The sequence below is a fragment of the Ostrea edulis genome, chromosome 7 (genome assembly GCF_947568905.1).
Source record: "Ostrea edulis chromosome 7, xbOstEdul1.1, whole genome shotgun sequence".
Taxonomy (NCBI): Eukaryota; Metazoa; Mollusca; class Bivalvia; order Ostreida; family Ostreidae; genus Ostrea; species Ostrea edulis.
Genome location: NC_079170.1, coordinates 68,257,679 through 68,282,151, shown reverse-complemented (window position 1 = coordinate 68,282,151; position 24,473 = coordinate 68,257,679). Strand labels below are relative to the sequence as shown.

General features: G+C 36.3%; 1 protein-coding gene across 14 annotated transcripts in view; it reads right to left on the bottom strand.

Moving 5' to 3' along the window:
• Positions 1 to 8,335: 8,335 nt before the first annotated feature.
• The window catches only part of LOC125677925 (ankyrin repeat domain-containing protein 26-like), a 101,396-nt gene continuing 85,258 nt past the window's right edge, over positions 8,336 to 24,473 (bottom strand). For 7 of the 14 annotated variants that reach the window (XM_056145168.1, XM_056145169.1, XM_056145172.1 and 4 more), the window contains 11 exons: positions 23,946 to 24,044; positions 21,115 to 21,165; positions 20,478 to 20,551; positions 20,301 to 20,370; positions 19,297 to 19,326; positions 17,326 to 17,424; positions 16,868 to 17,038; positions 14,140 to 14,343; positions 13,109 to 13,281; positions 11,968 to 12,140; positions 8,336 to 9,891 (listed from right to left, as the gene is read on the bottom strand). In XM_056145168.1, coding sequence (XP_056001143.1) covers positions 9,776 to 9,891; positions 11,968 to 12,140; positions 13,109 to 13,281; positions 14,140 to 14,343; positions 16,868 to 17,038; positions 17,326 to 17,424; positions 19,297 to 19,326; positions 20,301 to 20,370; positions 20,478 to 20,551; positions 21,115 to 21,165; positions 23,946 to 24,044 — 1,260 coding nt within the window. In that variant the 3' untranslated portion in view covers positions 8,336 to 9,775. The remainder of the gene's footprint in view (positions 9,892 to 11,967; positions 12,141 to 13,108; positions 13,282 to 14,139; positions 14,344 to 16,867; positions 17,039 to 17,325; positions 17,425 to 19,296; positions 19,327 to 20,300; positions 20,371 to 20,477; positions 20,552 to 21,114; positions 21,166 to 23,945; positions 24,045 to 24,473) is intronic. The other 7 variants (XM_056145170.1, XM_056145173.1, XM_056145181.1 and 4 more) reach the window with 3 other exon arrangements.

The window sequence follows — 24,473 nt, the reverse complement described above, 5'->3', positions numbered from 1 at the left end:
TGAAAAACTTAAAAACCCGAAACCTACCGAAACGAAACAGACTGTGTAATCATGATATACTGTAATAAATAATGGTATCTCAGGCCCCCTTTGAAAGTTACGACATGTAAATGAAATTCTCTTCCCTGTTGATGTGGTCTTTCGGGTTGACCGATAATTTTTAAGCGGCCCATCAGTTAGCATCAAACATTGTTTGAAGAGAATGGTGTCTGAGAAAGTTGAAAGCAGGAAGACGTGTAACCTCTTATTTTATCTCTGACTGGTGAGGTGCGGGTACATGTACTTAATTGATGAAAAAAAAAAAAAAAAAAAAAAAAAAGTACACCATATCATATGAATGCAATTCGGTAAGATGTATATACATGCACTATCAAAAATCATCATTGATATACAGTAAGTCTAAAGATAACTCTATATTTTTGGGGTTTTGCTAATGCGGGGAATTGAAAACGGAACGGAAAAAATTTTTATGCAATAATATCAAGAGGAGGTTAGCATTTTGTAAAATGAAAAGGCTTATGAACAAGGGAAACAGAAATTACAAAGACAACTGGAAGACATATCCAAAAGCGGATCCAACGCCGGCGACCCCCCCCCCCCCCACCCCACCCCTCGTTTAGTGTTTCCCTCCGGATCTGACCTATGATAATGTAACCCCCCCTTTCTGAAATTTCTGGATCCGAAACTAATTATTGCACAAGGTAATTATGATTCAATCAACTTCTTATATGTACATTGTGTTTAACACACCCCCCCCCCCCCCCCCCACTTTCCAACTTTGTTTTAATCAACCTAAAAACCTACATATCAACGGGGAGGCGAATTTTATTTATATGTGGTAACTTTCACAGGGGTCTGAGATAGCATTTTTGATCATTATAATTAAAAGAGTTTGGTTATACAGTCTATTTCGTTTCGTTACGTTTCGTTTCGTTTCGTTAGACTTTGTTTCGTTTCGATCTCGCACTTTACAGGTGCCCCTATTGAACAGTACAAGTGAATCGCGATAACTGTCGTGTAGGCGCGCTACACGACACGTTTTTATAAAGTTTTACATAATTTATATCGACACAAATAAAACCCACTTCAGGTTGATATATACCATAAAATCAGACGTATTTTGTTTATTTTATGGATTGATAAAACCTTTCGACAGACATATAGAGCGTCCTAAATATAAATAAACGGATGTACAAGCTCTAGATATAGATAACACTTTAAACATGTTAAAAGGGGACGTGGACTCCGTGCTTTCAAAGCTGTTTTATTGAACATTTAAACATTAACAAAATTCATCCAAAAAACAACGAAAACATCTATCAATACTCACAAAGCTGACAAAAAACATACAGACTTGAGGAAGTTTATACAATGTAGCAAACATGATTCCAAATTTCGCATAGTGAAATTAAAGCGTGTTGTACATAGCTCAATCAAATGAAGCAACACCAGAAACAAACACTAGAAAATTAATACACACAATAAAATTACCATGCCATTCACATAAACAAACACTAAAAATATCTTATACACTAATACACAATAAAATTACCACGCCATTCACATAAACAAACACTAAATATCTTATACACTAATACACAATAAAATTACCCACGCCATTCACATAAACAAACACTAAATATCTTGTACACTAATACACAATAAAAATTACCACGCCCATTCACATAAGCAAACACTAAATATCTTATACACTAATACACAATAAAATTACCCACGCCATTCACATAAACAAACACTAAATATCTTATACACTAATACACAATAAAATTAATAAGCCATTCACATAAACAAAAAATTTAATACACTAATACACAATAAAATTACCACGCCATTCACATAAACAAACAAAAAATTTAATACACTAATACACAATAAAATTACCACGCCATTCACATAAACAAAAACAAAAAAAATTTAATACACTAATACACAATAAAATTAATAAGCCATTCACATAAACAAACAGAAAAATTAATACACTAATACACAATAAAATTACCATGCCATTCACATAAACAAACATTAAATATCTTATACACTAATACACATTAAAATTACCTAATTGTTGAATTTTCATTATGCTTATAGCGAATGGAGAGAGAGAGAGAGAGAGAGAGAGAGAGAGAGAGAGAGAGAGAGAGAGAGAAAGACTCTATAGTTAATGTTATATTTTGTTGAAAGCCATATCTTAGTTACTTTTTCTATTTCAAACAGAAGGGTTCATACATACTGTAGATGTAATTAAAGTCCACCAATTAAACCGACACATCCATATGAGTGTAGCACAACCATTTTGACACCTATTTACAGATTAGTTTCACCTCTAAGGTCTGCTCGTGTAACAATACCTCCATAAACCTGCATTACAGCAGCACCGAAACCTCTGTTTTACACCAGGGTTACGGGGACTGGCGGATCTAGACGAGAGTTACGGGGAGTGGTGGATCTAGACGAGAATAACTGGGAGTGGCGGATCTAGACGAGAGTTACTGGGATTGCAATTTGTCCCTGATACGAAAATTTTGGCTAAAAGATTTCTTTGGTTTCCATCAGGCTGCAACCCATTTGGCGTTGGCGGAAAAAGAAAAGTCGCACACGTTTGAACATGTTGTGGATCCGCCTCTATGCGCATCTCTATATATTGGATCTTTGTGTGACAAAAACGGTTGGTAGAGATGACATTTCATTAGCCACCTCGATGTTACTTCGACTGTCTTCTCTCCTTAACGTCACGGTAATTGGCGGCAAAATCAACTTCGGAGTCTTTCGAGGGGATTCCTCGATTTCCTTCTCTTTCTCAATTTGTTCCATCCTCTTCTTATGAACTTTCTCGAGAAGTTCCGGAGTTTTCTTTGTTCTATCGAACACCTCTACCCTTTTCCTTTGACTAAGAAGGAATTCTGCAGCCCTCTTCCGCTTGACTACGGGAGACATTTCACGTAATTGTTTCTGAACCTCGATATCAAGTTCCTGTCTGTTGATTCCGGCGCCGTATATTCCATATTTGTCGTCCCATTCTTGTTTGGCGCGTTCTTTTACTATATTTTCGAGCACCTGCTTGTAGGCTTGATGGTCCTTGAGATTTTCCTGATACATAGTCCTCTCTCGTTCGTTCTTCATTTCGAATATATGTTGAGCAGCTTGCACGGTGTTGTGCTTCACCCTAAGTCTCGCGGCTTCTGATCTGTTCAGAACTCCCGCCATCTTTGAACGGTAATCACATTGTCTTTGTAGCGCTTCCATTTTGGACTCGGTGTAAAAACTGCCGGTGTACTCATCGTAAAACACCTTCTTTTTCTTCACGTCACCGCCTGCTCCGAAACTCATTATTTATTCCTGAAAATACCAGACGTACTTCAACCAGTCATGTCTATCCCACAAACATATCCTCTTCTCCCAAATTATTGGAAATACTTGAACAGTGTGTCAATTGTCGGGTAGATAAAATTATCTAATCTGCCACCCCACGTCCGTGTTGACTTTGTCGCTAATTTTTGTTTTTGTTTGAGTGGCAGGCCTGGTTCGCGTTAAAATGAATCAAATTCAACACAGACAGTGGAATCCTCCATTTCTTATTCCTTAGGAACCAACTAACTACTCGACAGAGCGATCTCCGAGGAAAATTAAATTGTGTTATTCCATAATTGTAAACGAAACTTGGCGCACGCACTCGTTGGAGTATTCCAAATATGATCCGAGAGTTTAAGAGGATTTAGAATGATTAAACTGGCATCATTACTAAGCTCCGGTTGTGTCTTAACAAATAACCAACACTTATTGGATAAAGATTCTTAAATAGCACCGCGATCAGTTTTGTTTGTATTGACCAGCTACATATACAACATATACTACTTATTCTGATATATGTTGACAAGCTTACGATTTTCTATACAGTAAATTCACTATAGAGGTATATTTTTAAAAGTCATGCCAAGCAAAAACCGCTTGTCAATACCGCTCGTTTCTCGACAAGTCCTTTTACAATTGAACGATTAAATTCACAGGGAACATAATTGAACGAGACGTACAATATCGTGTTTAAATTTCATAACTATTGAAATCAAATCTGTAAAGGAGACGATTTAAAAATCCGCAAATTCTTTTGCAGGAATCAATACTGTTTTATTTCCCTCGTGCGTGTACATTTCATATCATGTGAAATATGAAAGGCGGCAGCCCTTTACAGTTTTGTCAAATCAATCCATTATTCCATTATATATGCTATAAATGAAAAATGCATTAATCGATACATTGAATAATTGTTTGAGACTATTCATAACCTCCCCTAGGAAGATAGTTTAATATATAAAGTACATAGTTATTTTATTGTTGCGATGTGAGCTGGCAGTTTTACGAGTTAGATCGACTAATCGTCAAGTCCACGGAAGCAACAAACACTGTATGTACGTGTATACACCTTTAATAGTAATATATTAAACTGCTCCATGTGTCAAATTGTGTACGTCTCATAATCGTAAGTGTTCTTTGTAAAACACGACTCCTTGTGGGGCCGTGATTCGTATGTATATGTATATATTAAAGAGATGTTTCATTCATTAAAATTAGGAATTACATGATATGTACGGCGCTTTCCGCCAGCACACGTCAGGTTCCATTTCGGAACAGGAGAAAAATGTGCCGTTCTATATATTATATATCCAGAAATAAGCATAGAAAGATCTACACTCGTAGTATATACTCATGAAGAATTAAAGAAACTACCACTAGTCGAGTCTACTCAATCGGATTAGCGGTATTTTTATTATGTATATATCTACAATTGGTAAAGAAGCATTTCAATTATGCATACCATACCTTCACTGACCAAGAGTTTACATTTGAAAAAATACGTTTTCATATTTTAAAAGATCTTAGAACACATCCGGCATTCAACATCTGACCCATAGATTACAGTACACAATCGTGACGAAGGCCTCCCTATATAATACAGGTACACCCCGTATGTTCGTGTACTTTTACCATTTCGTCCTTTCACATACATGTATAATATGTAAATGAAATTTAAGAAAGTAAATGCAGGACTTTAGAACTGTTGTCGGTCCCTGCCGCCCAGTTGTATAAGTGGTATCACTGATATAAGCACTGCATTTTTATGAAGTCAATCCACACATATATCGACCTCAGGGAAAACATATCGAACGATCGAGCACGAAAGAAGTTGACATTGACGAAAACATATATACAGAATGTCACAAAGGTACATATGGTGTATAACTGAGGTCAACACGCTACCGGTATCAACCTCACCTGAATACCGAACTAACCGGTACCACCGACGAATATCTCACCTGTATACCGAACTAACCGATACCACCAACGAATATCTCACCTGTATACCGAACTAACCGATACCACCAACGAATATCTCACCTGTATACCGAACTAACCGGTACCACCAACGAATATCTCACCTGTATACCGAACTAACCGATACCACCGACGAATATTTCACCTGCATACCGAACTAACCGGTACCACCAACGACTATCTCACCCGAATACCGGGCTAACCGGTACCACCGACGAATATCTCATATGTATACCGAACTAACCGATACCACCAACGAATATCTTACCTGTATACCGAACTAACCGATTGCTTTTTCACCTGTATACCGAACTAACCGGTACCACAGACGAATATCTCACCCGAATACCGCGCTAACAGATATCACCAACGAATATCTCACTTGAATACCGCACTAACCGATACCACCAACGAATATCTCACCCAAATACCGCGCTAACCGGTAACACCGACGAATATCTCACCTGTATACCTAACTAACCGATACCACCGACGAATATCTCACCCGAATGCCACGCTAACAGATATCACCGACGAATATCTCACCTGAATACCGAACTAACTGATACCACCAACGAATATCTCGCCTGTATACCGAACTAACCGATTGCTTTTTCACCTGTATACCGAACTAACCGGTACCACCGACGAATATCTCACCCGAATACCGCGCAAACAGATATCACCAACGAATATCTCACTTGAATACCGCGCTAACCGATACCACCAACGAATATATCACCTGAATACCTCGCTAACCGATTAATATTTCACCTAAATACCGAACTAACCGGTACCACCGACGAATATCTCATCTGTATAAAAAGATTAAAGGTAAAATTGAGATATCTCAAATCCTCAACTGAATAAAGAGCTTAAAGGTACCACATATATCTCATCTGAATAAAGAGCTAACAGATACCACAGACAAATATCTCACCCGTACAACACACTAACAGATACCACAGACAAATATCTCACCCGTACAACACACTAACCGATACCACAGACAAATATCTCACCCGTACAACACACTAACAGATACCACAGACAAATATCTCACCCGTACAACACACTAAATGATACCACAGACAAATATCTCACCCGTACAACACACTAACCGATACCACAGACAAATATCTCACCCGTACAACACACTAACCGATACCACCGACGAATATCTCACCCGTACAACACACTAACCGATACCACCGACAAATATCTCACCCGTACAACACACTAAATGATACCACAGACAAATATCTCACCCGTACAACACACTAACAGATACCACCGACGAATATCTCACCCGTACAACACACTAACCGATACCACCGACGAATATCTCACCCGTACAACACACTAACCGATACCACAGACAAATATCTCACCCGTACAACACACTAAATGATACCACCGACGAATATCTCACCCGTACAACACACTAACCGATACCACCCACGAATATCTCACCCGTACAACACACTAACCGATACCACCCACGAATATCTCACCCGTACAACACACTAACCGATACCACCCACGAATATCTTGCCTATATAAAAAGATCAACGATAAAATTGAGATACCTCAACTGAAGAGATTAAAGGTACCATGTATTGAGTGATGTTTTCCGCCACACTCAACAATTTTTCAATTATCTGGTGGCGACCAGTTTTTATTGGTGGATGAGAGAACCTAGATACAATGTAACGGGGAAGAGACCACCGACCTTCAGAAAGTAAACTGGAAAACTTTCTCACTTACCGGCACGAGCGGGATTCGAAACCGCGCCGACAGAGGTGAGAGGCTGTGTGATTTTGAGCGCGATGCTCCAACCACTCGGCCACATCTCAACTGAATACAGAGCTTAACAACAAAAGTGACTGATATCTTAACTGAATAAAGAGTTTACTGGTACCAAAGATATCTCAACTGAATAAAGAGGTTATCAGCAAAACTTACCGATATCTCAACTGAATAAAGGTTAACAGGAAAACTTACCGATATCTCAACTGAATAAAGATTAACAGGAAAACTTACCGATATCTCAACTGAATAAAGGTTAACAGCAAAGCTTACCGATATCTCAACTGAATAAAGGTTAACAGCAAAACTTACCGATATCTCAACTGAATAAAGAGGTCAACAGCAAAACTTACCGATATCTCAACTGAATAAAGGTTAACAGCAAAACTTACCGATATCTCAACTGAATAATGAGGTTAACAGCAAAACTTACCAATATTTCGACTGAATAAAGAGGTTAACAGCAAAACTTACCGATATCTCAACTGAATAAAGGTTAACAGCAAAACTTACCGATATCTCAACTGAATAAAGAGGTTAACAGCAAAACTTACCAATATTTCGACTGAATAAAGAGGTTAACAGCAAAACTTACCGATATCTCAACTGGATAAAGAGCTTAAAGATACCACAAACAGATATGTTAAGTCTATATTATCCTTCTCACGATTCATTTTTTGCATGCTAAGATATTTTACTTTAAAAAGAAGCAAAATGCTCATTAGTCATTGCAACATTTTCAGTCATCTGGAATCCGTTTAGAATCACTCCTGGCGGCAGTTTAAAATGCGTTACCAGACATCCCAGAATCTGGAAAAAGGGGGGGGGGGTTGTTACATTTCCTTGTACAAAACATTACCATATTCCCGCCAAAAACTTTTGTGAGAAGATAATAAGGGCGATGGCAGACCTTAGTATGCATGCGTTTTCAATCAGTTATGTTCATTTTATGGAGAAATGTATAAAATATTCATAGAACGGAGTTTTAATATGAATCAGCCACTTTCAGACTCTTGTTTTAACAAAGCATAAAAATCAATGTGCTCCGCACAAAAATCAATACAGGTAAGGGCTTCACGAGCAACGTGAATTTTTTTTTAGCACCATCACATGTCTGTTCATTTCAAATATCCTACCATCACTGACCCAGGCTTAATAAAACAAACACACACAGGGGTCATTTAAAATAATCTTTATATATCAAAATATCATCACTTTTATAATAAAATGTAAAATTCAAGATGACAATACACCGATAGTTATAAAATGATATAATAAAAATAAAATTTACACGTGTGGAAACCGAATGATTTCCGTGACTGGTAAGACGGGTAAATTGAACACCATTTCATCTATAACTGATAGGACGGACGTGAACCAATCGTGCATTAAAACCCAGTAAAGCTGAACTAAATTAAAAAATCATACACAAACCTGCCTAATTAGTTAAATATGCTGTAATATATAGCGTGCAATATCTCTCCCAACTATTAGAATTTCTAGATCAGGTGCATCCGTTATGCTTGCATATTTCAACCAGTGCAAACTGAAATATTTACACACATACATTTTCATGTTGACTAGATTGGTTTATAATTCAAAATTTACCCAAAACCGGCATCAGTTTGACGCTGAAGAAAATTTGAGGATGGCAGAGAAGCCCTGAAAACTGAATCTGAAAAATCTTCCAATCACCGTTATTAATCTTCTTGTCACCTTTATTTTGCTGTTTGATAATCTTCCTGTCACCTTTATTTTGCTGTGTTTAATAACCTCTGTTGGCATTGTACAAGAGATGCCACCACAATGAGTATTTAAATTCATCACCAGTTTTAGATTCCTGTTCTACGGTCTCTATCACAACTGTCTAAATATTGCTCGAATCCATTCAAACATTCATGTTTTAAAATACATTATGAATATATATATATATATACATGGATAGATAATAGATATGTGTATATATATAGTAGATATGTGTATATGTCTACTGGATTATACGCTGTTCTTTTTTTTATGAAGTTATAAAACTTAATAATATCACAGAAGTTGTGTGTATTTAAAAAGTAATCTGTGGTAAAAAAAAACACCCCAAAAACGGTATTGCATAACAGTGAGTACAAGTGTATGACGATAGATAGTCCCTCATTGTCACATTTCATGCAGTACTAATAAGTAGTATTACTAAGTTAAACTGACCACCAGTCAGGATGTACTACAGATACTGCAGTACAGAAAAAAAGTCTGTGCATCAGTGAAGTCACGTGACTGAATGCAGTTTTGATTTGAATTATGCACATCCATAATATTGCATATCACAAAAGATGAAAGCGTATCATCGCCGGATACCAACGGCTGATCGCCTCTTTTACTCCTCACGGTCATCAATGATGAGCAAAAGACGAAATCAACCATGCATTTCTGACAATGATACGCGCATATAAGCTCTTACACATATTCCAACGAAAACGAAATTGATTTTTCTGTCATTGAAAAAAATCAGGAATATGTAGGCAAAATGAGATTTATAATGTGATTATTCTGTCATTCCATCCTCCAGAGAAAATGTTGAAACTGCAGATGTGATGAAATGGAAATGGAAGATTTAGGAGGAGGGCTAGACTAGGTATTTCCTCTGAAGTACTTCTAAGTAGTCTGCATTAGATTTGGCATATGAGGAGTTCATGGTATCACTCTGTAGGCGGATCACAGGTTTTCCATTGTCATGGGGTGCTGAAAAGAACATTACACAATCAAATACAAAGTAGGAAAGCTTCCACGTGAACACAGATATTGAAGAACACAACGAAAATGTCTCTCAATATTACTAGATCATCTGACTGTTTTCTTCTCATTTCATTTTGCCACAAGTGTTAGTATTTGGTGGGAAATTAAACAGTATTGCTGATACAGGTATATGGGATGACACAAATCTTTATAAGCAATAATTGTTTCCAGTTTCACATAATGATGTGAATCCCAGCCCCTTTCTCCCAAAGTTTTGATTTTATGGAGAAAGATTGTATTATATTATCTCCATACACTCGGAAACAATTATTGCTTAAAGTCTCTTACATGTATACAGTTAAAACAATCTGGAAGCAAGGGGGTGGTATGAAGAAATTAAATCGAAAATATGTGGTGAAAAAGATTTCTAATTAAATGCATCCACACGTGTCAAACGAATCCTTACCACTTCATAATAACTTGACATCGAATCGTATACCTAGAGATTACAGAATTTGTTATTTTTATAAACTGGACATTGATTTACCTACAGATTACAGAATTTGTTATTTCTATAAACCTGACATTGAATTACCTACAGATTACAGAATTTGTTATTTCTATAAACCGGACATTGAATTATCTACAGATTACAGAATTTGTTATTTCTATAAACCTGACATTGAATTACCTACAGATTACAGAATTTGTTATTTCCATAAGAAATGCACAAATGTTTTTAATTAAACTTTCTAATTTAAATTACTTTTCACTTTATTTGTGAAGATATACTAGTATTGAAAGGACTTACACACGTCAGACTAGATCTGCTAACCAATAGGGAGAGGACTTACATAAACTAAGAGTCTACTGACTAATAGGAAGAAGGCTTACATAGACTAAGAGTTCATTAACCAATAGGAAGAAGGCTTACACAGATTAGATCTGCTAACCAATAGGGAGAGGATTTACATAAACTAAGAGTCTACTAACCAATAGGAAGAAGGCATACGCAGACTAAGAGTCCACTGACCAATAGGAAAAGGACTTACACAGATTAGATCTGCTAACCAATAGGGAGAGAACTTGCATAAACTAAAAGTCTACTGACCAATAGGGAGAGGACTTACATAGATTATAAATGTGCTAATCAATAGGAGAGGACTTAAAACATGTAAACACCAATTAACAAATAGGAAAAGGTAATACACAAGCTAGAAAATGGAAGTGGGCTTACACAGGCTAAAGGCCTGCCATAGGTAAAAGAAAATTTATCATCATCTTTAAAAGAGCATTAGCTATCATTCTGTCACCAAAAATTGAATTCAATGAAAATTGCTCTATATTATGATTATATTTCAGTAATAACACCAGTTTTCAATTATTTCAAACACTTTTAACCTGAAAACATGCAAATTAATGTGTAATTTTGGTGTTTATATAATTATTGTCTTGCAAGACAATAATTCTTCCTTACATATTTCTTTACACTAAAAGCAGTTATATTAGGTTTCTCTTGTTTTTGTACAAAATAAATGTTTTATTGGTCATTAATAATATATATCCCTATGTCATTGAGAGATTTTTGAAAAAAAAAAATAGTTCCCATCACTTTCACAGCTAATGCCCCTTTAAAAAATATTGAAAATACTTGAATTTTTGCTTTAAAAGATTTTTAACAAAATAAATTCAACATACGTTTAGATTCTAATAAGTAGTATACAATGCAAACAGAAGAAAACTTAACTTGGAGTGGAAAACTACCCCCCCCTTGATTTAGAATTGCTTTATTTCCATGATGCATTACCGGAGCAACAAAATTTTGAAGTCGAAAAGTAATGTAAGGATTTTACTTCGCTGATGCTTTCCATGATTTACACATTAAATGTTCTCTGTGATTTACACATTAAATCTTGAAAGAAAATTGTCCCATTAAATGTTACGATAGATAGTCAGAGGTACAATGTGAAAATGTTAATTCTTTCAGTATTCAGTGAGGAAGTTACCACTGAAAATAAAAGCTGTCCATGTGACAGCGAAGACTACATTATGACAAGGAACCTCCAAACATTTTAAGCATACCTGCTTCTAAATGCTTGTTGATGCTGCGATCCAACTCGGCCTTGAGTTTGTTGGTAAACAGGTCATCAGTGGTTCCCGATATTCGGCTGGTGTCCAGCAACTGACCGTTCAGTGTTCCTGAGAAGGTTAAGTTTCCTAGCGTGTTCAGCGCTCTGTTTTTCTGTTTCTCTAAGCTGAAGAAAAAGCAAATAAATGGAGATATACATGTATTAGGAAGAACTTAGGATTGGCAGAAATACTTGTCATTAGAAAATCTTTTTATAAGAACTTGTACAGTTTTAGACTAAATTAACACGAGCATTTATAAAGGTGTACTTATTTTAGCGTACTAGAAAATAGCGCAGTCGGAGCTGAATAGATGCATTAATTTATCTGGTGTAATCATGATTTCGCACTTGCTCTGTGGTTAATATGGATCAACAGAGAGACTTTCATATCTTAGAGCAATAATGAATAAGCGCTTTTGGTTCACAGCCAAAGACTTTAAGATATGAATCCCGCTAAAATAAGTACAGGCACAGTATGCATAATGCATGTACGAGAAAGATAAAAAAAGTAAAAAAAATAAATAAATCAAGACTCTGATGGCGTTCATTGTAACCAAACTTCATTATACAGTAAAACATGGTTTTAGCAAACCTCCAGGGCCAGTGAGAAACAGTTCATTATAACCAAACTTCATTATACATTAAAACATGGTTATAGCGAACCTCCAGGGCCAGTGAAAAAATTTGTTATGACCAAACTTCGTTATATCCAATAAAATTTCTGTTATTTTCCTCTCATAGGAGAATAAATATCACTTTGCAATAGGAGGGACTTAGTTTTAAGTGTGTTTGTTACAAGTGTGTTTTACTGTAGTGAGTAGATATACTCGACAGTGGTATAGTATGCTACATCCTCCAAACAGTTACATGTAACCAAAATTCTAAACATGCACTTCACAAAAATTCAAAATTGATTGATAATTACAGCAAATAAATGAAAATTAATGGTGTAGAAATCTGATTGTGACATCATACCGGCTACAAAGACCAGCACAAGACAGAAATTCTAAAACAAAACATAAAGAGAAAAAAAAAACCCAACAAAATAATGTGCCAGCTTCCGCATGCCTGTGTGGAGCTGGACTTACACTAACTTTGACTTGTACGTGAAGGCCTTGTCTGATGTCTGCATCAGTTGGTTACTCAGTCTCATCCTCCACTGCATCTCGCTCTCGTACAGCTCACGGAACCGCTTGGCCTCCATCTCACGACTCTCCTTCTCAGCTAGAGCTTGCTCGTATTTCAGCCGCAGGGATGAGTTCTCTTCCTGGGAAAAGCCAAACAGAAGGCATTCGCCATCATCAAACAGAAGGCATTCACCATCATCAAACAGAAGGCATTCACCATCATAAAACAGAAGGCATTTGCCATCATCAAACAGAAGGCATTTGCCATCATCAAATTTTTCAAATATTGTACAATACTAGCACCTACGCAGCAGGAAAAATCTGCGTAGGGCCATACAGCACAAAAAAACTCATCTATAACTTATTTCATAGCATTCGCTTTTATACAATATAAATAATTGAATTTAACTGGTTGCTGTTTTGTAGTCCCCCCCCTCTCTTTTCTGCCATTTCATATAACAAGTTAACACCCCATCCAATGTGTGAACACTAGCCAAACTTCAGTACAAGTTGATTTAAAATACCTGGACTCTCTTCACAGACTGATTTACAATACCTGGACTTTCTTCACAGATTGATTTACAATACCCAGACTTTCTTCACAGACTAATTTACAATACCCGGATTTTCTTCACAGACTGATTTACAATACCTGGACTTTCTTCACAGACTGATTTACAATACCCAGACTTTCTTCAGACTGATTTACAATACCCAGATTTTCTTCACAGACTGATTTACAATACCCAGATTTTCTTCACAGATTGATTTACAATACCTGGACTTTCTTCACAGACTGATTTACAATACCTGGACTTTCTTCACAGATTGATTTACAATACCTGGACTTTCTTCACAGACTGATTTACAATACCTGGACTTTCTTCACAGATTTACAATACCTGGACTTTCTTCACAGACTGATTTACAATACCTGGACTTTCTTCACAGACTGATTTACAATACCTGGACTTTCTTCACAGACTGATTTACAATACCTGGACTTTCTTTTGATCATCTCTGATTCTGTACTCGGTTTCATCTCGAGAGACATCCAGTTTATCCCTGGCTCGAGCTTGCTCCTCCAGGTAATGATTTACATCCTCCAGTTTCCTATTTAGTTCCATGCGGTACCGAGCCTCAATTTCACGTCGGACACGCTCTAGGTCTTCCTTCTCCACAAATCCGGATTCCACCTTGTTCTGTAAGGTACAATTAAAAACTAAAGCCAAGGTTTTAAAACACATCATTAAAAAATCACAGCATGTGAAGAAAAGCTCACTGTTGGTTTTAATTTTAGGACTTCACAAGGAATTTGACGAGATAAAATATTATCATAAAAAAATCAGAAAATGAAGCACAAATGCAGGTGTTAATGTGATTTTTATCACTGTTAGTCTATATTCCACCATGATAACCCAAAAGTGATATCACAAATAAAGGAAAATTATATAATGTTTAATCAAAATTGTACAGGTACATATATATATACGAAGTCAGTAACAACAAAATTAATTTATTGTTAATTGATGTTATCTTGATGTACAATGAGGACTTTTTACTGCACTTGGGAAGACAGCAATGTCAGGAACATGAGGCCAAATAAAGGTGGCTCATTTAGAGCTTTATTCAATGACTCGTAATAAAGGTGGCTCATTAGAGCTTTATTCAATGACTCGTAATAAAGAAGACTCATTTAACGCTTTATTCAATGACTCATAATAAAGGTGGCTCATTTAGAGCTTTATTCAATGACTCCTAATGAAGGTGGCCAGCTCATTTAAAGCTTTATTCAATGACTCGTTAAAGCACCTTATTTGATGCATGATTTCATCATTGAAAAAGTAATACAAGATCTAAATTATCTTATATGAAATTTGTTTTTGGGAATGATAAAAAAGAGTGTTTTGTTTATAAATAAGAGATTTTAGAGTTCAAATTTCGCTGTGATTTGATGCATATGAATATCTAATAAAACATGCCCGTGAGACTCAGATGTTCTAAGCTTTTAGACTAAAAAAAATATTTATGAAAATTAAAAATGTTATACGTTAATATCTTTTAAATCTACGACTGAAATCTTCAATGAACATGTAAAAAAAAAAAGATATATCACACAAATATATCTCAAGAAGAAATTGAAATAAAATGACCAAAATAATTTTTTTTTTTTACATGAAATTGTAGTGTTTTTCCACCAAATCCGAACCAAGTTCAAACAGAATAAAAAACTAAGTTCATCACCATGGTATGTGATACAGCCGTCAGAAGTTTATCAAATATAACTTAGATTTCAACAAAAGGCCCATATGGGCCACATTTGCTCACCTAAGTCACCTTGGCCCATATCTAAAGATTTTCCATACATATTTGCATGTAAAATGTTGGTCCCTATTGTGGGCCAAACCTAATCCCAGGGGCCATGATTTTTACTAACTTGAATCTGCACTATGTCAGGAAGCTTTCATGTGAATTTCAGCTCCTCTGGCCCAGGAGTGGTTCTTGAGAAGAAGATTTTTACATAACCAAACCCTATTTTTGCATTTTTGTGATTTATAGCTGCCCTTTGAAGGGGGCATGGCCATTAATTATTCATTTGAATCAGCTTGAAAGCCCTTCACCCAAGGATGCTTTGTGCCATGTTTGGTTGAAATTGGCCCAGTGGTTCTGGAGGAGAAGATGAAAATGTGAAAAGTTAATGCTGATGCCGACGACAGACAAATTTTGATCAGAAAAGCTCACTTGTGCCTTCGGCTTAGGTGAGCTAAAAATATCAACAAATAACCATTTATAATTTTCATAATATTTTTAAGTAAAAAATTAGAACGTATCATTATGTATCATAAGTCTGCTTGGCATGTTTTATTAAATATAGATCTATATCATAAATCAAATTCAACGAAATTTGAATTTTAAAATGTCTTATTTGCAAACAAAACACTTTATTTATCAATTGATCTGGAAAAAAAAAACCTTGCAAAATATTCACATGCAATACCCAGCAATTCACTCTTTCGATGTGAAATCATACCTCCCAAGAGGTGCTTCATTAATGAGCCATTAAATAAAATGTTGATGTAATGAGCCACCTTAATTTCATTGGTTTCACACAAATAAAAAAATTAATTTCAATTGGTTGCCTTTAAACAAAAGTGTCCTCTTCCTGATTGGCCAGTCCATGAAAAACACCAAACTTTCCACGTGCAAAACATCAAACAGTCAACAGTGAAAAACATCAAACTTTCTTGTGAAAACAAATATTAACATATTTTGGTGCGTGCTTTAAATTCTGCAGAAACAAAATGTCCTGGAGCATTTTATTGACATTTTGACAGACATCTTGATGTCGGATGCCCTATACTTTATAATGCTTACACAGCTAGTGGACAATTCATTAGAACACTTGGAACTACATGTAAGGCTATCCTGTAAAATATCAGGGTTTTTTTTCTTTTCTTGCCATAGAATTTTTGTCACAAAAAGACGGGGACTACATTTCTAACAAATAAAAAGGGATAACTTTAATTGATATTCATAATAAATTTTCATTGCATTTGAGTGAAATGTGCTACGTTACAAACTGCTTGTAAATTCTTTTCCACCTAAAATGCTTCACCGTCATAACAAGCCGCAGCAACAAAACAATATCAACAACCATGCTCTTTTTCAATATGGTGAACTTCCCACTTCCCATCATGCACCATGCGCAATGGCATGACTCAATACCTTATAAGCACTATATTCACTTTCCAGCTTATCCTTAGAGAGCTCCAGTTTTTTTAGCACTTTTTTGAGCCGCTCCAGCTCGGCGAGCTCACTCTGCAGCCTGTGGTTCTTGGCCTGCAGGCGCTCCTTCTCTCCGACCTCTCTTTCCAAGTGAAGCTGTAAATCCTGTAGCTGAGGGGGGTCAACAAACGTCGTGAAAAAACATTTAAAGGTGGAAAGTTTTGCTACACGAAGCGACAAGGAATTATATTTTTTTAAAAAAGCCCTGCATTTATCTCGGTCTTTACTTCGCCCATGGCATAAAACTAGGATTATGAAATAAAAATATCCACTGCTTGTCTGTAAATGAAGTCTAGGTTCTCTAAATGACAGTCTAAAGTGCAGTGTAATGATGATTAATAAAACAACTTAATAATCTCATCAGTGTGACCCTGAAGGCAAACTGTGGGCGTGGTTACCTGCTGCCTGACAGATGAGAGGGAACTTTCCATGGTCAAACGCTCTCGATCAAACTCTGCGGTTAAAGAATTAATTCTCGAGTCGTGGGAATCAACACCCTGTAGAAAGTAGGAAAGGGGAGATAATGACAGAGAAAATTCAGGAGAGGAAAATCACTGCCAGAGAGATAGATGGGTTTCATTTCCATTTTTCATGATTTAAAATCCAATTCATAAGCACAACAGTCGGGTTGTAAATTGTAAGGCTATATACAGGGTAATTTAATTACACCCCCCCCCCCCCCATTGTACTTTTTGTTTACACAATTAAATAGGAAAATTATTTCATCTAGTTTTGAATCGGTTACAAGTTATTGATGCAACTTTAAAATGATGAAAGAATTCATACATTCACCCATTTCCTGATAATGGCAATTTGTCCATTTCCTGATAATGGCAATTTGCCCATTTCCTGATAATGGCAATTCGCCCATTTCCTGATAATGGCAATTTGCCCATTTCCTGAAAATATGAGGATGAAATTCATCCTGTATACAGCCATTCAATGGAGAAAACAAAATATAAATATTTTGTATTGAATCTTTTTAAAATGGATTTATGAATCAACGTGGAGATGTTCGATATTGAATCTTTTTATAATGGATTTACGAATCAACGTCTAGCTCTGTCAGTGATTTCTCTCTCTGATATGACAGAACAGTATAACATGGTTGAAGCGAATGAATTCATGCTTAAAGCAAAGTGATGTCTATTTCCTGTTACATGGAAACATATCGTAAACTCATTAGATATAACAAATGACATCTCTAACTGATCCATCCCCAGCACCTTGCTTTAAGCTTCCATCCCCAGCACCTTGCTTTAAGCTTCCATCCCCAGCACCTTGCTTTAAGCTGGTTTTTCTGTATATATGACAGAAGACATGCAGTTAAAGGGACCGATTCACAATTTTCCCCAAAATATTTTGTTTTTCACTTTAAATGATCAAAATCTTCTGTCTATTGTGTTTAAAAGTTTTTTTCTAAAAAAAAACAAAAATTGTAAGATTAATCATGACAAGCTCGCTATAGAGAGTTTATTATTTGTTGTGTAAACAAAGTTTGAGGTATGTTATTGTTTACAGGTTATCGATCTAAGTTCACGATAATACGCATATCACATTTCATATAGTCTTTAGATAAAATGTGCCATTTGAAAATTAAATTTGTGTCTGTGCAAACTAAGAATGCTTAGAATTACAAAATTATCATTTTACTGGTTTGTTTGTAAACATAAACAGGGCTCAAGTCTTTGTTTACACAAGTAACACAGAGTTAAGGCTAAAATATTGATCTTATCCTTGTAGTAAGAAGGTGCACATTTTGGTTGTCAACTTTAAATGAGCAGCCATATTTTCAATGTTCAACATCAAAAATGAAAATTATTTTATTTTTCTTCTTCAAAAAGCGTGAACCAGTCCCTTTAAAAGCCGCAGTATATAGAGGACATTGAGATAGAGAGTTGGATTGAACCAGGCTATTGGATTACTAGAGAGTTGGATTGAACCAGGCTATCAGATTACTAGAGAGTTGGATTGAACCAGGCTATCGGATTACTAGAGAGTTGGATTGAACCAGGCTATCAGATTACTAGAGAGTTGGATTGAACCAGGCTATCGGATTACTAGAGAGTTGGATTGAACCAGGCTATCAGATTACTAGAGAGTTGGATTGAACCAGGCTATTGGATTACTGGAGAGTTGGATTGAACCAGGCTATCGGATTACTGGAGAGTTGGATCTGACTATTAGAGAGTTGGACTGGAGAAGCCTACGAGAATCTGCCTATCCGATTACTAGAGAGTTGGACTAGAGAAGCCTACGAGAATCTGGCTATCGGATTACTTCACTGATACAACATTATCTGCAGTCTACGTAAAATAATGTTTTTATCTGGTTAGAAAAAGATATTTTTTGGCAGAAATTATACATACATTGTCAAGAGTGAAATTTGCATCAAGCTCCTGAAATTATTATATTTCATATTCACAAAAACTTCAATGACACATTAAAGATTTTATCCAGAAGTCTGTTGTGTTTATGCATGATGACACATTAAGATTTTATTCAGAAGTCTGTTATGTTTGTGCGCATGCATGATGTTTTATATATTGTCCATGCAGGCAGCACCTGACTAGTTTGGTCTGTGCAATACTGATAAATATTTTCTATACAGAAACACCATGAAAATGTTTTCAGGAATCATGCTTATCAATACTTTTGGCAAGTATTATACATTACCAATATAAGGTATTAAATCTATAACTAGATAATCATGTTGGTTTTGTGAAAAATTCAGATTCAGGTATATATCTCAGGGCTCAGTTATAAAAAAAATATACCCAGGGTGCCAAACCTGTCGACCAGATGGGGTTTTCTAAAATTTTAACCGCTTTCAGATATCTTTGAAGATAACATTATTCGATAAAATTTTCGTTTTAGTACGGTACTTTTGATAAATGATTGCTCATAAATTTACTGTTTTTCAAAAGCACAATCATGATTAAATTTGAATCAAAACATGTTATATATTGAGTCACCTCAATCCCTATTAAATGTGAAAGCTATCAATCCCTCCGGATCAAGTGTTCCATTTGTTTTTCTTACTACACATCACTGACATAGCAACTGACATGACAGTGAGGGGGCAACTCAGAGGCCGAATCTCTCACACAGTGAGGGGGCGACTCAGAAGCCGAATCTCTCACACAGTGAAGGGGGGACTCAGAAGCTGAATCTCTCACACAGTGAGGGGGCGACTCAGAAGCCGAATCTCTCACAGAGTGAAGGGGGGACTCAGAAGCTGAATCTCTCACAGAGTGAAGGGGGGACTCAGAAGCTGAATCTCTCACACAGTGAAGGGGGGACTCAGAAGCTGAATCTCACGCACAGTGAGGGGGCGACTCAGAACCCGACTTTCTCACACAGGTCTTGTTACCTTTAATCTCTTCTTGGCCACCTTCAGGTAAGCTTTCAGACTGGACACCTCCTTCTGTAACTGAGTATTCCTGTTAGAAAAAAAAAAAATATTACTTACACATACATATTCCGACCTGTCTGTCAAATTACTAATGTTTACATGCTGGCTTGAAGGAAATGAGAATTATAATCTGACTTGTCAATCTCAGCCTCCAGTTTCATCTCGGCTGTCCTCTTGGACTCCACAGTTTTTCTGTGTTTTCTTCTCTCCTGAAAATCAAATGATTCTATCATATAACAGTCTGATTAATCACATCACATACAGATATAACAGTCTGCTGCGGATTGTCGATCTACAGAAATTTGTCGGGTTGTAAAGTCCAGGCGAAGTTAAATAATGGCAACACGATGTCTTGAATATCTTTTTGAATATTGAATTGATTGGATTTTATAATATAGCATGTGCTGAATTGATTGGATTTTATAATATAGCATGTGCTGAATTGATTGGATTTTTGAATATTGGATTGGATTTTATAATATAGCATGTGCTGAATTGATTGGATTTTATAATATAGCATGTGCTGAATTGATTGGATTTTTGAATATTGAATTGACTGGATTTTTGAAAATAGAATTGATTGGATTTTTGAACATTGAATTGATTGATTTTTTAATATTGAAATGTGGGGATTTTTGAATATTGAATTGATTGGATTCTTTGAATATTGAAATGATTGGATTTTTTAATACTGAACAACACAACATCTTACCTCTTCCAGCTGAACTACACAACATCTTACCTCTTCCAGCTGAACTACACAACATCTTACCTCTTCCAGCTGAACAAATGCATCCTGTTTCTGTTTTTCATACTGAGAAATCTGAAATGTGATTTAATATTTGATAGTAAATCAGTCTTTCTAGGGACATCTGAAATGTGATTTAATATTGATAGTAAATCAATCTTTCTAGGGACATCTGAAATGTGATTTAATATTGATAGTAAATCAGTCTTTCTAGGGACATCTGAAATACAACTTAATGTTGACAGTTGTTTGTTTCACCAAAGCAAGGTAAAATAAAGACTTTAACAGATGGATATGAAATTTTATCACTAACTTTCAAATATTGAAGCTAATTTTTTTTTTTTAACTTGTTATCTCCATTACATACAGGAATATCTAATTGAAATGTACAGACCCTGAAACGTGCTACTACACCAGTTGCACGGTACGGTTCGGTATGCTTTATGAACGGTACAGTTCGTTTTCTGAACGGTACTGTTTGTTTCTTGAACGGTACGGTTCGTTTCTTGCACGGTACGGTACGCTTCTTGAACAGTACGGTTCGCTTCTTGCACGGTACGGTTTGCTAAAAATAGCTGCACGCTTTGTGAACGGTTTGCACGTTTTATTAATGAGGTGGGCGTGGCCTGAACGCTTTGACTTCGTATAAATTGTACGTTTCGATAGTTTGTTTTCACTCGATCGGTCTTATTCGGCTCTTTGATTATCGGCTGCAGGATTTGTGGTTGTGTTAGAATGTGCACATGGGGAAATGAGACGTTATTTTTGATTGCTTCGATGGAATAATTCCATATTGATAACGTACATAAAAGTTATGAATAAAAGTTTTTAGAATTTGCTTAAGTCTAAGTCTTAATGGTTGTTATTACGTTTCAATTTGTTTTTCATTTCTCATCAGACATTTATTAATTTACAATTTTATAAAAAGTTGTTACATGAACTGCTCCCTGACATAAGCGTGCGTAAGTGTAAAAACAAAGCGTATTAAGTTTCCGGATATAAATTACAGTGCCTAAATTGGAAAAGTTTTTAAGAAGAAGTGAATTTTGTTTTGAATACACTAAAGTTGCAAATGACACAATGATTATTTTCTGCACTTCACATTTATTGTGATTTATCATCGGCATTATGAAAGATCCAGGATATCTGCACGTGAAGTTTGTACGTCCTTTTTTGTCAGCATTCATAATTAATAATGTTAGATATCTGTTGCATTTGTCTTTGAATCAAATAAAATGATGATAATACATATATATTCCTATCCTTTATCACGCGAAGTCCGATTTTCATGAAAAAGTGGGTCACGTGACATAAATTGCACGCTTTCTGCACGGTACGGTTTCGGGCTTTTGGGGGCGGGGTTTGCATAATATTATCCTGCACACTTTCTGCACGGTACGGTACGCTTTTTGAATGATACGGTTCGTTTCTTGAACGGGACGGTATGGTTCGTTTTTTGCACGGTACGGTACGTTTCTTGAACGGTACGGTTCGTTTCTTGCACGGAACGGTTCGGTTCGTTTTTAAGGTGTAGTAGCACATTTCAGGGTCTGTACAAATCTACATTACGTACAAGAATATCTAATTGAAATATACAAATTTACATTACGTACAGGAATATATCAATTGAAATGTGCACTGATAAGAAAATAGCCTCTAATGCCAATTAATAGCCAGAAATGAAGAGTTAGAGAATTAAGACTGCCAGAATGAAGAGTTAGAGAAATAAGACAAATTGGTGAAACACAATAGGGAGTTTTGTATCAGACAGCTACACTGTGGGGAGTTTTGTATTGTAGAGCTATGCCATGGAGAGTTTTGTATTGTAGAGCTATGCCATGGGGAGTTTTGTATTGTAGAGCTATGCCATGGGGAGTTTTGTATCAGACAGCTACGCCATGGGGAGTTTTGTATTGTAGAGCTACGCCGTGGGGAATTTTGTATTGTAGAGGTATGTCGTGGGGAGTTTTGTATTGTAGAGCTATGCCATGGCGAGTTTTGTATTGTAGAGCTATGCCGTAGGGAATTTTGTATTGTAGAGTTTTGTATTGTAGAGCTATGCTGTGGGGAGTTGTGTATTGCAGAGCTACGCCGTGGGAAGTTTTGTATTGTAGAGCTATGCCGTGGTGAGTTTTGCATTGTAGAGGTATGCCATGGGGAGTTGTGTATTGTAGAGCTACGCCGTGGGAAGTTTTGTATTGTAGAGCTATGCTGTGGGGTTTGTATTGTAGAGCTACGCCGTGGGGAGTTTTGTATTGTAGAGGTATGCCGTGGGGTTTGTATTGTAGAGCTACGCCATGGGGAGTTTTGTATTGTAGAGCTATGCCGTAGGGAAATGTGTATTGTGGAGGTATGCCGTGGGGAGTTTTGTATTGTAGAGGTATGCCGTGGGGTTTGTATTGTAGAGCTACGACATGGCGAGTTTTGTATTGGAGAGCTATGCTGTGGGAAGTTTTGTACTGTAGAGCTACGCCATGGGGAGTTTTGTATTGCAGAGCTACGCTGTGGGGTTTTGTATTGTAGAGCTATGCCGTGAGGAGTTTTGTATTGCAGAGCTACGCTGTGGGGTTTTGTATTATAGAGCTATGCCATGGGGAGTTTTGTATTGTAGAGCTATGCCATGGGGAGTTTTGTATTGTAGAGCTATGCCGTGGGGAGTTTTGCATTGTAGAGCTACGCCATGGGGAGTTTTGTATTGTAGAGCTATACCGTGGGGAGTTTTGTATTGTAGAGCTACGCCATGGGGAGTTTTGTATTGTAGAGATATGTCGTGGGGAGTTTTGTATTGTAGAGTTAGAGGATTAAGGCGAGTTAGGGAAACGCTGTGGGGAGTTTTGTATCGGAGATCTACATACCTTCAGACCGAGTTTAGAGCGAGATATCACCTCTTTCTCCCACAGATCTTTGTGCTCCTCCGCCTCCTGTGCAATGAGTGATTTAGTTGTGCTCTCTTCCTGCAGATCCCAAAACCAACACACAAAACTGACTAGTCTTTAGTAATTCGTTATAATGGTGGCAATAGACAAGGAAAGCCGTAAATTAGGCATCAACGTGAATTTAGATTCATAACCTAACTTAGGAAAAAGCAATATCGAAAGGAAAAGAATAACAGAATTTTACTTAGATGTGGTCGTGACATAGATGAATTTCATGTGCTTATGTTAAATAAGACAATTTTTTTAAGAGTGAAAATGAACTAATTGAACAAGGAAAAGTATTGAATTTTTATGTGATTCTGATAAAAAAAAAATTCAAATTTCTGAAAGAAAGTTCACCTAATACAAACTTATTTGGAGAAACATTTCAAACTGATATTTTTAAAAATCTTCCAATTTTGGGAGAAATCAATTTGGAGAATTCATAAGAGTATTTGGAAAGCACAT